This window comes from Scomber scombrus, chromosome 3 (assembly GCF_963691925.1).
Source record: "Scomber scombrus chromosome 3, fScoSco1.1, whole genome shotgun sequence".
NCBI lineage: Eukaryota > Metazoa > Chordata > Actinopteri > Scombriformes > Scombridae > Scomber > Scomber scombrus.
In genome coordinates this window covers 20,318,097-20,330,854 of record NC_084972.1, presented here as the reverse complement: position 1 = coordinate 20,330,854, position 12,758 = coordinate 20,318,097, and the positions used below count along the sequence as shown (strand labels likewise).

Below are 12,758 nucleotides of genomic sequence, written 5' to 3'. Positions count from 1 at the left end.
TGTTGTTCCCTAGTAAGGTTTTTTGGATGTGACGAGTATTGGAGAGTTGTTAGTTTTTTTGAATTAGACGGATATAACTTTTACAAAGTGAGCTGGTAGCACGTTTGCTTGTATGTTATTTAGACGTTTGAAATGCTGAATTGTTTCACAGGACTTCAGCAGCTCTTCATTCAACGTTAAAGCTGCAAGCTAGCAGCTAGCTTTGGCATCTAGGACAGACAGAGAGGAAACACAGTAAACTGAAACGCTTTGGTTCAATGTGTATGATGGGCATGACCACTCGAATAGAGTGCATATTTTTTAGTGAGTTTCATCCCACTTTGGGACCAAAAATAACTTATCAGGTAAGTGTGCAAATGAGTCCAACATCACAGTGTTTTAAATGCATAAAAATAAATAATTGTCTTATTAATAATCTCCATAGTCACTGCCACTATTATCTTCATCATGATAGTAAAGCAGTAATCATATGATTTGGTATCAGAAACTTAAATCAGAGACTCCAGTATAACATCCACTTTTTTTCTACACATATGACATGTCAGGATTATGGGACACTGTTTCTGGTATATTTAAATGGTTTTATCCACATATTTGGTGTATTAGTTATGCTGATCCTAAAGGTCTTTTTCTTCACTTTTCATTTTATTTTTTATTTTTTAACCAAAGTACATGACAGTAACCAGTTCAGTCACACTTGATGTTATTTCAGTTTCTCTGTTAATTTACTATTTAGTCATGTATTTACTGTTGAGTCAATTTAATCTAAACTTAAATTGACCTCCAAAAGTGTTTGAGGTTATCACGCTCTCAGAAAAATGCATTGTAACCTTAAAAAACACAAGTAGTTGCAAATTTTGTTCTGGGTTGTCCTTCGGTTTGATGGCATGTGTGCAGACATTAATATTGGAATACATTATTTTACTACTGGTAAACAGATATTAATCGTTCTACATATTCTTGTGGTATGGCACATAATCTTCTTTGACTGTCCTATAGGATGTATTTTTCATAAGGCGTCTCTCTTGTCCTCTCCTGACAGGTCCCAGAGGAGTACATCTCACGCGAGCTATTTGACACAGTTCAGGTTTACATTATCACCAAGCCAGAGCTGCAAAACAAATTAATAACAGTGTATGTAATTCTTTATATGATTCATTGACTTTTATTTCATGGAATCAGTGCTTTGTTTACATTTTTTGGTAAAATGTTTCTTGTCAATATGAAACTTAATATCATCTAACCTATTTATTTATTTTATATTCATTGATAACTGCTTTAGCACTGCGATGGGCAAGAAGTTAATTGGGTGTCCCGTTTGCATCGAACATAAAAAGTATAGTCGAAACGCCCTCCTCTTCAACCTCGGCCTTGTTTGTGATGCCCAAACCAACACATGTGCCCTTGAGCCAATCGTCAAGAAGCTGTCTGGGTATCTCACGACTCTGGAGGTAGAGGGAAAGTTGCATTCTGCTGTCATGTACTTATCACACATTTTATATGTGTATTGTTTCCTACAGTAAGATTATATTAAATATTTTTCTTTGTTGTGTTGCAGCTGGAGAGTGGATTCATATCCAACGAGGAGAGCAAGCAAAAACTTCTACCCATTATGTCGACCTTGTTAGAAGAGCTCAATGCCACAGGAGCCTGCACCTTACCCATTGGTATTATTTCATCTCATATTCCAGTTTTATTCATAGCAAACAGGCATTTTTTGGTTTGTTGTGACTTCAGTGAATGTGGTGGCAAAATGTGAATTATGTGTGTCTGCTACAGGAAACAGTTCTGGACCAGTAGAAAACATTTTCTTCTTCTTTCTGTTCCACTTAGTTTTGTTGAAAATGATGCTCACTGACCAAAAGGTCCAGAGTGAAATTCGGTGACAGTTTGCCCTCAAAAGGGACAACCTTGACACAGCAGCACCACTGTGCAAGCAGTTATGTCAAGTATGTGCTGTGGTCAAAGAAAACTCGTTAAAATTTGTAAAACATATTTTTGATGAACACAAATATGGTTCTGTTGCATTTTAAAGATGGGAAGGTTAGTTAACTGGTTAAATTATACTAGTTAATTTTCTAGCTTTTTAAAGGCAGCATTCAAACTCAAATATAAACAGTTAAAAGCTTATCACTTGCCAAATTGTATAGTTTTTGACATTCATTTTAGTGCCAGTGCTTTAATTTGCTTGTGATTTGTCTAAAACCTTTTATAGATAAAATACAGTGGTGGCTTTGAGTAATGAACTGTATGTCTTGGGAATTTGTATGGCAACAGTAATAGTTATTAGATCCATGTTTTGTTTTTTTAACTAGTCATACTCTCTTTGTCTTTTCTGTGTCTGTTTTTAGATGAGTCTAACACCATCCACCTCAAGCTGATCCAGATGAGAAAGGATCCCCCGATTGTCCAGGAATACGACGTTCCTGTCTTCACCCAGTGCAAAGACCACTTTATCAAATCTCAGTGGGATCTCACCACTCAACAGGTACACGTTTTACCTCCATGTGTCTGATATCAAGCGATGGAAATGTGTCAAAATACTAAGAAACACCAGGAGTAAGATAACGATTAAGAGCCTGTTATCAGCTATGCACAAAGTGACATGAACACCTCTATCATGTTTATTATTTTATGGATGGAAAGGAAACATTTGTGTGAGAGAAGGTGCCATTCATTTATTAATGTGGTACTGTAATATGTGATATGTAGTGGTGAACAGGATTCTTTCATATAGTGCAGATGAAGCTCATTTGTCCTCAGTATAAGCCAGAAATGTTCTTCTGTATTTTAATTGCAGATCCTCCCCTATATTGATGGATTTAGACACATCCAGAAAATCTCTGCTGAAGCGGATGTAGAGCTTAATCTTGTTCGTATCGCTGTGCAGAATCTCCTGTAAGTACATTTCAGAGAATAACGGGCAACACGCACAAGTGGCATCTGTATCACGTCAAAAAGACTCTCATGCATGTACAAAAGTTTTATTTCCAGCATTGATACACGTCAGCTCTTCAGAAAAAGTGCTTATTTATTGCATTTGTTTCCTGGCTCAGGAAGTGTTTCACGGTGCAGCTGGTGTGTGTTGCACTTACTTGTGGTAAGACTTTATTTGAAAAACATTTTTTTTTATTTAACTCCAACTTTTTCCTTCACAGGTATTACGGTGTTGTGACCTTGGTGTCAATATTCCAGGTACAAAACTAAACTCACACAGCACAAGATATTAGATTCTTTCTACTGCAATTGTGCGTCTATAGTGTAATGATATTATTAATGATAAATATGTGATTTTGAGAATTAAGTCAAAATATTATGAGACAAAAGTACCAGTATTTTGAGAATACATTCGTAATTCTACAAGATAAATGTTTAATATTTCAGGAAAAAACTTAATGGTGAAACTGATAACTTCAAGTCATCTTCATATTCCCTTTATCACATTAAAGCTTGCAGACTGCTCTCTCCTGTTTTCTGAACTGGAGAATTAAACTCTTGAAATATTACCTTTTTTTCAGTGGCCTCAATAATCTGTTGTAACTCTTTGAGTGTAACTTCAATTTCGTGTCTGTCTTGTGCCTTTTTACCTCCTTCCAGTACTCTAATGTGTACTGCACCACCCCCAAAGTCCAGAGCCTCATAGATGACAAGTCCATTCAGGAAGAGTGCCTCAGCTACGTCACTAAGCAGGGTAAATAAGGCCCTGTTCACACCTGGCATCAACATGTGTCTTGGGTGATCCGATCGCAGGGGTCATGATTGTTAAACACAGCTGTTGTTTGTCCTTTCATTGACGTTCATTGTGCAGGGTTTTTTTCTGTCGTTGTCAGGTCAGAAGCGGGCCAGTTTGAGAGATGTGTTCCAGCTGTACTGTGGTCTGAGTCCAGGAACCACAGTCCGTGACCTTTGTTCTCGCTACTCGCAGCAGCTTCAAAGAGTTGATGAGAGGTCAGCATCGCTCACTTTATCAGTTCCTAAAAACACTTTATGATTCTTGCAAAATAAGGGACGGACATAGTTCACGTGTGTGTTTCAGGAGGCTGATCCAGTTTGGACTGATGAAGTCTCTCATTCGACGGCTGCAGAAGTATCCGGTGAAGGTGATCCGTGATGAGAGGAGCAGGCCGCCTCGACTCTATACCGGTTGTCATAGTTATGATGAGATCTGCTGCAAAACAGGCAGGTTTTTTTAAGGCTCTCGTTGGCTAATAACTTAATTATACCAAACATGTCTGCTTACAGTGTGTTCATTTTACAGGGATCAGTTACCAGGAGCTGGACGAACGTTTGGAAAATGATCCCAACATTGTTGTGTGCTGGAAGTGATGTCACATGAACTGATGCGGAGTGGTGCAGGGAGTTGTTTGAATGTAAAATGAAGATGCCTCAACCAAAGATGCCTTCAGTAAGAGGAGTTTTCTTGGACTAGCGCAAAACATTCAAAGTATTTTGTAATTTCTATGTCAGGTTAGTGTTTTTAAAAAAAAAAATGTATTTCCTTTTAATCAACAATCGCCATCCCCATCTGTTTAAGTCAAGTGAGGAAGGTAATATTTATTAATATTGTACAAAAGAAAATATGTGATTAATAAAAGAGTTTATACCACAGTGTCAAAAGATGTCTATTCATGTGGTTTCATTGTTAGTGTCATTGTCATCTTTATTGCTTTCACTGTGGGAATTACCCAGATTGAACTATTTACTGTTACATGACCCACGTACTGGCATCAGGGAATTCCTATTTTATATACGCAATGTAATAATCCAGATTAGAGCTACAGACTCTGTTAAACTTCTGCAGTGCCACAGACTCTTTTTCAGGTCTATCCATACACAAATTCAGAGTTTTATTTAAAATTGTTGTGGAAATCTCATGGAGTACAGCAATGCAAAATAAAACAGGCTGAATCACAGGGACTGATCCTGTGCAACTTCTAAAATTTTATATTTATGTCATTTTGCACAAAAAAAAAAAAGATTGACGCACTGGAACAAGTGGATACAATATATTTTATATTGTCAAAATGTTTTAAACAACTTTGAAACTCCAATGTGAGACACTGTAAGCATTCATTTTCAGTGGTGGATTGTAATTTATGTACATTTGCAAGTATTTCCATTTCATGTCTACAAGTTAGAGAGAAATATTGTATGTTTTACTCCACTACATTTATCTAGCAACTGTATCAAATAGTTAAAATAAGGTAAGATATTCCTTTATTAGTCCCACAATGGGGAAATTTACATTTTTGCACCAGCAAAGTGGACAGTAAAAATAGAAGAGTGTCAGTAAAATATTAACTACAAAGCAACAAAAAAAACAATAGTAGTGAAAAAGCAAAAACTGTAAATAGTACTTATAGTGACATTATGTACAAGAGTAATATTGGTGTTGAGTGATAATATACCTTAGTTTGATTTAAAGTGAAAAGTATGAAAATAAGCTTCACCTCAACTTACTGAGTTAAACTTAATTGTTCTGCTAGCATTTGCATCAGTAATAATAATATGTAATAGTATTATACTCACAGAGGCCATCCTCTGCTATGAGTACTTTACTAATTACTAGTAACAAAACTCATATGTTCAGTAACCTTTGATGGAACTGTCACTGTGTGGTATTGGTGCTCTAAATTGCAGAGTTTAGACCGTTTCATCCTTAGTTGGTTGTTTAACTTGTTTATTTTACCCATTGATTGTATCTAATAATAATAATAATTTATGTACAGTTAATGATGGTTTTACCCTTGTTTGTTTTAGCCATAGACTGTAGGTTTTAGCTGAGGATCTACTGCCTCTCTCTGGTGACATAGAGCTCTGCGCCTGCGCTCTGTGTACGGTAACCATGACAACCACAGGACGAGAGTTTTCATAAATAGCTCCACCGATGTGATAGTGACATTTATTTATTTAAGTAAGTTTACTGGATAGCTTGACGTGTTGTTTTAGCTCTTTAACAAAAATGGACACGTCGGTACTTTTACCTGTCGAAGCAGAGGGTTTTATTCAAAGTCTGGAAACGTTCTCACTCAAAGAAGTGGGCTCTACGAGGTAAGAAGAAGCAGCTAAAGTTAGCAATATAACTAATATAAACTCAGGTGTTGACACGACAAAATGTGTGATAGACAAATTGACGATTGATGATGATTGACAAATTAAGGTAAGGACGCCTACCGAATAGCAGCATATACCCCGTTTAGGGTCATATCTTGAGTTTAGTAAAACATAACATGACAACATAAGCATATTTCGCTGTTACATTCAGAAATTTGTTATCCAAAACACACTAGTGTATAGTAGATTAAGTAATCCTAACTCTAGTTATTGTTTTAGAGGCACTGCTGTAAAATGTTTTAATGACTTTTACTGTAACAAATACTGTGTGTATTAGTCTACTGCCAATTAATCTGAAGATTTAATTGTACCCAGGGGTGTAGCACTAAATTCTGGGCCCCCATACATTAGCCTCCTGAAGGGCCCCCCACCCCACCCTAGACCGCCCCCCGCCGCCCCCCAAACACACACACTGTAGTCTACCCTTAAGATGTTTTACTGTGGTTTGTGAATTGTGTTGTTTTCAGTTTGAGCTCACAGTATTGGAGATCACAAGGCAGGCCTATTAATGACCCCCAAAGTAGACTAAAACACACCTGTTATAATTTACTTCCTAGGTTACTTCAAAAAATTGCTAAGGCTACTTTATAATAATATACAACCACACAAGACTAACCAGTCAGTCAGATTTTACTTTTAAAAGAAATGTAAACAGGTTTCCATAATGCCACACATGGCTTAACATTGTTGTGATGTGATAATGTTAAACTCTGGATCCTTAATAAACAATAAACAGCAACACAATTCTACATCTAAAAACAAAACATGACTCAATAGTCATTATGACCTTCACTCAAGTCTGCAGTAGAGGGTAATGGAGTAGCTGATCCACTTTCTGCCACTGTTTCTGAAAGGGACTTTTGATAGAAAAGCTAAGATTTAGATTTGCTAACGGGTAATGGACATTTGCTGTATTATGTGCTAGGTTACTTATGCCATAAACTAGATTTTTAAATTATTATCAGCATCAATAATAACTGCTAAGCATGTTTTAAAATGAGTAGGCTGCTGTAATAGTTACAAATAGCATTTTATAAGAACAGATATAAATCTATTTAGCCTTCACCTAAGAGGGCTATTGATTTTGGTGATCTTGGATGTGTTAATGGGTTGTCTCCATTCAAAGCAGACTCAAGCAGTTCACACACTCTCACGCCACACCTGACATGAGTCGCTTAACAACCATAGACTGTATATAAAAAGTTAACAACCATTAGGGAGTCCTACCAGGCGGAATGAACCATTTTGCATTTTTGTAAGGGGGTGCAGTTAATCTCAGACAGTCTTAATTTGATTAAAGCAACCTTATTATTGAACTTTCATAGCAACTTTGATTTTATTTTAATATTTATGACATCGTTTTTTATAACTGATATATTTAAACAATAGCCCAGGGCCCCCCTGTGCTTGGGGCCCTGGTACACCATTCCAATTTCTCCCCCCACTTCGACGCCCATGATTGTACCTCATATACTTTTTACACCCACACAATATTTACTATTACTGTTTTGTTAAAGGACAGGTTCACATTTTTTCTTGTTTCAAGTCAGGTGTCCATATGAAATGTATTTAAAAGTGTATTTGAAGCTTATATGAGGCTTCATCATAAGTCATATGAAGTGGATATCTGCCACATGTGTTTCCCTGTTGAGCTGTGGTGGAAGTATAGTAACAAAAAGAGCAACTTAAGCACCAAAAAGACGTTGAAAGATACCTACTTGATTTGATTAATTTGGATGGCTGAAGCTTCATATTAGCTTTAGACAAACCTTTAATTACATTTTTGCACAGAAGGAGGCTTGTGGATTTTGTCCTTCATCTTCTAATGGAGAGTATGAACAGGAGGAATGATTATGTTAAAACAAAAAAAAACCTGTTTCAATGTTCATTTGGGAACCTGAGTCTTGTTTAAAGATAGACTTTAGTCTCCACAAGCTAAGTCATGTGTCTGAAGATGCTGTTAATTTGTATGTTTTGTTTGTTGGTGTTGCTGTGATTAAAGGTCGTGTTGACAAATTGTTGAAAATTATAATAACTTATTAACACAGGCAGTTTTCTGTCATTTAAAGGCATGTATACAACTGGCAGTGTGATTTCAATAATATCTTTATTTGAAAAGCATGGTAAGTTTATTTATTTAGCTTATTTAAACTACAAGCGGATTTAAAGTGCTTTTTATAAGTCATAATTGATATAAATGTGTATGATATGATTTAATACTTCCAACTCTAATTTAATATAAGGCAGTGGAAAACAGAAAAGTTATTAGCCTCAATTTACCAGTGAAATAAATTTGAGTTGGAGCAGACTTTCTGAGAATTTCTTCCACATTTGTGGTTCACAGAAATTGAGCGCTGCGTCTCTATGTTTAGGAACAGTAAACAGGCCTGTACCAGACATCTGAGAGGTCTGGACGGTTCATGTAGTGGTTTATTAAGTGTAGCCAAACACTGCAGTTGATGTTTTTCATTATTTTTCTCTTTGTGTGTTAACAGGTGGTTCAGACAGCACGAGTATATTGAGAAACTCAACATGCAGGCGATACTGAATGCCTCTGCCATGCACGACGAGTTCATCAAGGAGCTCTTGGTGTCATATGGAAGGGTGAGTGCTTTCTCAATATATACTGTATGATGGTAAAATGTCAGATAGCATGTTAGATGTTCACTATTTTCTTTTCCACCTCCTCTGTAGATACCAGTCCTGGTCCACGAGATGATCCTGGTTGAAGTGTGGAAGCACAAAGTTTTCCCTATTTTATGTCAGCTGCAGGACTTCAATCCAAAGAACACCTTTCATCTTTACATGGTGGTGAGTGGAACCAGATTTAAAATGAACATCAGCTTAAGGTGCTTATAACTGATAATCATGTGTCCTTTTTATGTGTCCCTCTTAGATCCACCATGAAGCCACAATCATAAACCTACTTGAAACAATAATGTTTCATAAGGTCAGTGTTTCAACAAACCCTTTTATTAATCTGGAGCATGTTTTAAATGTGTTTAAGCATTATTGCAATAAGACAATAATGAGTGAGAATGTTATCTCTCTCTAAAATTGGTTCATAATTAACTATAGATAGAGCTGTATGTGATGCTTTTAAGTAGATTTGTGTGTTGTGTAGGACTCATGTGAGGCAGCTGATGAATCTGTTCTTGACTTGGTGGATTACTGCCACCGCAAACTCACCCTGCTGGTCAGTAAAACCACCATGGAGGGCGCTGCGACTCATGACCAACACAACCCGACAGGCAAAACAGTTGAATCTTCCACAGAGGTAAAATTCATGGTCACTCTATTGGGTCAAAACATGATTCAGACTGTATGTGAGTCTTTCTCTCACTAACATTGTATCACTCAAATCTTTCTTTTCATTTGGTGAAGGAGCTGCAGATTCAAAGTGCTGCTCTGGAGTTTGAGATCACCCTGAAGGCCGTATCGGTGCTGCGCTACATCACTGATCATACTGACAGGTATTACACAGTCTGGAGTGGACACAAAGTTTAGCAGCTAACAAGAGAGATACAGAGAATTCCTCAAATAGTTTAGGCACTTAAAGCTAAATCCTTTCATTTTTATGGATGCTGAAAAGAGGGCTAACCCTACTACTAGGGCTGCAATATTTTCATCACATATGTATCTCTTTTCAATTAATTTATTAATTATCTTGTCTGTAAAATGTGATAAATGTGTGAAAAATACATGTTACAATTTCTCAGAGCCCGTGGTGACATGTTCACATTGGTTGTTTTGCCTGACCAAAACACCAAAACGCAAACATACAAATATTACAATTATATAAGAAATGCAGCAAATTCTCACAGGAGAAAAGCTGGAACCAGAGAATATTCTGCATTTTTTCTGTAAAATTGACTTAAAAGATAAATTCATTTTCAAAATTGTTACAGATGACTGAAAAAGATTAACTTTTTTTTTCTTTACAGTATCAGTGTTATCAATCGCATGCTATGCACCCATAATGTGCCTTGTGTTCTGGTTCAGTTGATTGACTGCTGTCCTTGGAGTCGCTGCAAAGCAGGTACACTGTATATTACACCACTTACGTAAACATCAAATATACATCTAAATTTCCTCATCTGTTGAAAAAATGTTTTGCCTCATAAGTAACCCTCTGCTTATTGCCCTCTGTCTTCTGTTGTAGGTGAGATAGAAAAGTACATAAATGGCAAATGGCAGAAGATTCCTGTGGAGGACCATTTAAAGATGACAAAACTAGACGGGCAGGTCTGGATTTCCCTTTACAATCTGCTCCTGAAAGAAGACTGCCAAAGGAAATACGACTTCAACAGTTTCAATAAAAGCCAGCTTCTAAAGGTGTCATAAAGATCAAATGTTGACTGACTCTTTACAGCTGTCAGTGATCTTCATCATTCATGTTGAGAGTTTAGGGTTGTCTAAACTGATTTTAAATTCTATCAACCCTTCCTCCTCCTCCTCCAAGTGGCCGCTGGATATTAGCTGTACACTAAAGCTCAGGAAGTGTCCTGAGTGCCCGACCATTTTCCTACTACATCATATCTGAGATTCTGTCTCTCAGGGTTGTTTTGACTAAGATGCTTCCTCCTATTATGCGCTTTCTCATCCTCTTCCTGCTATTTAATTATATAACCAGAGAGCTTTGTTTATCCTCAAGTAATCACAGTAAGCTTTTTATACAGTCTGTGTCACTCATGGTGAATAATTCTAGTGAAGTTAATATTCTTACACTATTATTTGTGGGTTAATCCTGAATGTGCCACAGCTTCGGGGTTTCTTGACAGAGGTGTTGATTGATCAGCTCCCAAACCTGGTGGAACTCCAGCGTTTCCTGGCTCATCTCTCTGTTACAGACCCTGCCCCTCCAAAAAAAGAGCTGATTTTGGAACAGGTACAGTCAAACATGCACTCTCTATACCTGACAACAGTATGTCCCTGTGTATTTACCTCAGATTGTCTTTACATATAGATCCCTGAAATGTGGAGCAACATTGTGAGTGAGAATTCTGGCAAGTGGAAAGCAATAGCAAAGTATCAAGTTAAAGAAACATTCAACCCATCTGAAAGTGATCTGAGACTACAGGCACAGAGGTAAAACTGAAAACAGAGGTGTAACTGAGCACTGACGGCATGTAAAAACTACATTATCTTTGCGATAAATAATAATTGTTTGTTTTTAACCAGGCTGGCCCAGACGTACAACTTGGATGTGATGGAGAGTTTAATCCCAGAGAAGCCAAAGTGTAGATCTTGCGGGAAAGAGGCTACAAAAAGATGCTCTCGATGTCAGGGAGAATGGTACTGTCACAGGTAAGATTTTCAAACCTGTAGTTCATTTCAGTTAATTTGTGCTCACCCTGACTTATTACAAACAGATGAGGAGATGCAAATGTCATACGTTATATTTACTGACATGTAACTCATAGATTCAACATTTTTGCTGCACCTTATGTGTTAATGTATCTTCTCTGGTGGTCACAAATAGCTCACAAGAGCTTTCTATTGAAGGGACGAAAGTATGACACAAGCACAACACTGTGCAAAAATCAATTGGTGTTACCATGGTGACCAAATGACCTTGCATAGTTATTGAGATACAGATGCTCGACAGCTTGCATTAGCAGCACATGGATTTTAACAGCAGTTTGGTCAGCACAATAGTGAATTAATGCTCAGATCATGCACTTTATCACAAATGTCACTGGTTGATCTGCTTTGCATTCAACCCACAAATGAATTGAGTCATTTGAAACCAAAACTACACACATCCTGTCCAAATGTTCTTGGTTTAGTTGTTTTGTCAGCACCACTTTGATTGAGGCCAGCCTAAATTAAGTGACCCACATAAACACACGCACAATAGCCCATTGAATAAAACACCAAACAGGTATACAAACTGCATAAAACACGTTTTTGTAGTATATTCATATAATATACTTAATGTTTGGTATTTTCCCGATCAAGTATAAAGTCTTTCTTTCAGAGAATGTCAGGTGAAGCACTGGCCAAAACATAAGAAGGCCTGCCAGCTGATGACAGAGACCTCAGAGAAGATCCAGAGGGATCTGCACATCAGCAACTGAGAGACAGACCACTGGAGGTTCTGGATGGACTGATGGCAGATTGGAGATGGGACTCCTTAGTCACCAAGATGTGAAGACAACAGATCTATATGCTGGATTTTTCTACATTATAATAGGAACTATGGATCTGTTTCTTTCTTTTATTCTGGAATGGTTCATGCTGTTCCATTTAAAAAAAAAAAAATACTATACTCAGGTTTTATCCATGTTTGTTTCTGTGTTAACCTTTTGGCATACTGTTTAAACAAGTGTGTTTAATGAAAGAGCTCAGGCTTTCTCCACTTTCTTCTCCTTCAAGAGAAATTATACTCCTTATTTGATCTCAGTGTGTTACAGCGGAGGTGCATCACACTTCATTACACCAGCAACAAATAAAATTGCTTTAATGACTCTCTCTGCCTTGTCTTCTTGCCCATTGCTTCTAGGATCAGTGAGAAACCTGAGCTCTCTGCATGCAGAGACCCAAAATGCTTCATTACAGAGGTCAAATACTTACTTAGACTCACTTACAGTAGCAAAAGGAATTCGCCAGACGTTTGGTTAATTAATATTGCTGCTAGTTAT

General features: G+C 37.2%; 2 protein-coding genes across 2 annotated transcripts; both read left to right on the top strand.

Moving 5' to 3' along the window:
- The first annotated feature begins 22 nt into the window (after nucleotides 1–22).
- On the top strand, nucleotides 23–4,611 carry nprl2 (NPR2 like, GATOR1 complex subunit). The gene is made up of 11 exons (XM_062415732.1): nucleotides 23–344; nucleotides 1,043–1,134; nucleotides 1,283–1,451; nucleotides 1,559–1,667; nucleotides 2,352–2,488; nucleotides 2,801–2,898; nucleotides 3,159–3,195; nucleotides 3,598–3,691; nucleotides 3,831–3,948; nucleotides 4,037–4,179; nucleotides 4,259–4,611. The coding sequence occupies exons 1-11, from the start codon at nucleotides 258–260 to the stop codon at nucleotides 4,324–4,326; spliced, it is 1,152 nt and encodes a 383-aa protein (XP_062271716.1). The 5' UTR covers nucleotides 23–257; the 3' UTR covers nucleotides 4,327–4,611.
- A 1,351-nt stretch (nucleotides 4,612–5,962) lies between these two features.
- On the top strand, nucleotides 5,963–12,194 carry zmynd10 (zinc finger, MYND-type containing 10). The gene is made up of 12 exons (XM_062416233.1): nucleotides 5,963–6,051; nucleotides 8,610–8,718; nucleotides 8,809–8,925; nucleotides 9,011–9,064; nucleotides 9,239–9,391; nucleotides 9,499–9,587; nucleotides 10,059–10,153; nucleotides 10,277–10,449; nucleotides 10,877–11,002; nucleotides 11,081–11,202; nucleotides 11,296–11,421; nucleotides 12,095–12,194. The coding sequence occupies exons 1-12, from the start codon at nucleotides 5,963–5,965 to the stop codon at nucleotides 12,192–12,194; spliced, it is 1,353 nt and encodes a 450-aa protein (XP_062272217.1).
- The last annotated feature ends 564 nt before the right edge of the window (nucleotides 12,195–12,758 follow it).

What these genes read in the sequence shown, in the direction of transcription:
- zmynd10 (XM_062416233.1), top strand. Translation starts at nt 5,963, where the DNA reads ATGGACACGTCGGTACTTTTACCTGTCGAAGCAGAGGGTTTTATTCAA. An exon ending in ATAAAAGCCAGCTTCTAAAG is followed by an intron (nt 10,450 to 10,876) that starts GTGTCATAAAGA and finishes AATGTGCCACAG; the next exon opens with CTTCGGGGTTTCTTGACAGA. An exon ending in CTGAGACTACAGGCACAGAG is followed by an intron (nt 11,203 to 11,295) that starts GTAAAACTGAAA and finishes GTTTTTAACCAG; the next exon opens with GCTGGCCCAGACGTACAACT.
- nprl2 (XM_062415732.1), top strand. Translation starts at nt 258, where the DNA reads ATGTGTATGATGGGCATGACCACTCGAATAGAGTGCATATTTTTTAGT. An exon ending in ATCGCTGTGCAGAATCTCCT is followed by an intron (nt 2,899 to 3,158) that starts GTAAGTACATTT and finishes TTTCCTTCACAG; the next exon opens with GTATTACGGTGTTGTGACCT. An exon ending in CCTTGGTGTCAATATTCCAG is followed by an intron (nt 3,196 to 3,597) that starts GTACAAAACTAA and finishes ACCTCCTTCCAG; the next exon opens with TACTCTAATGTGTACTGCAC.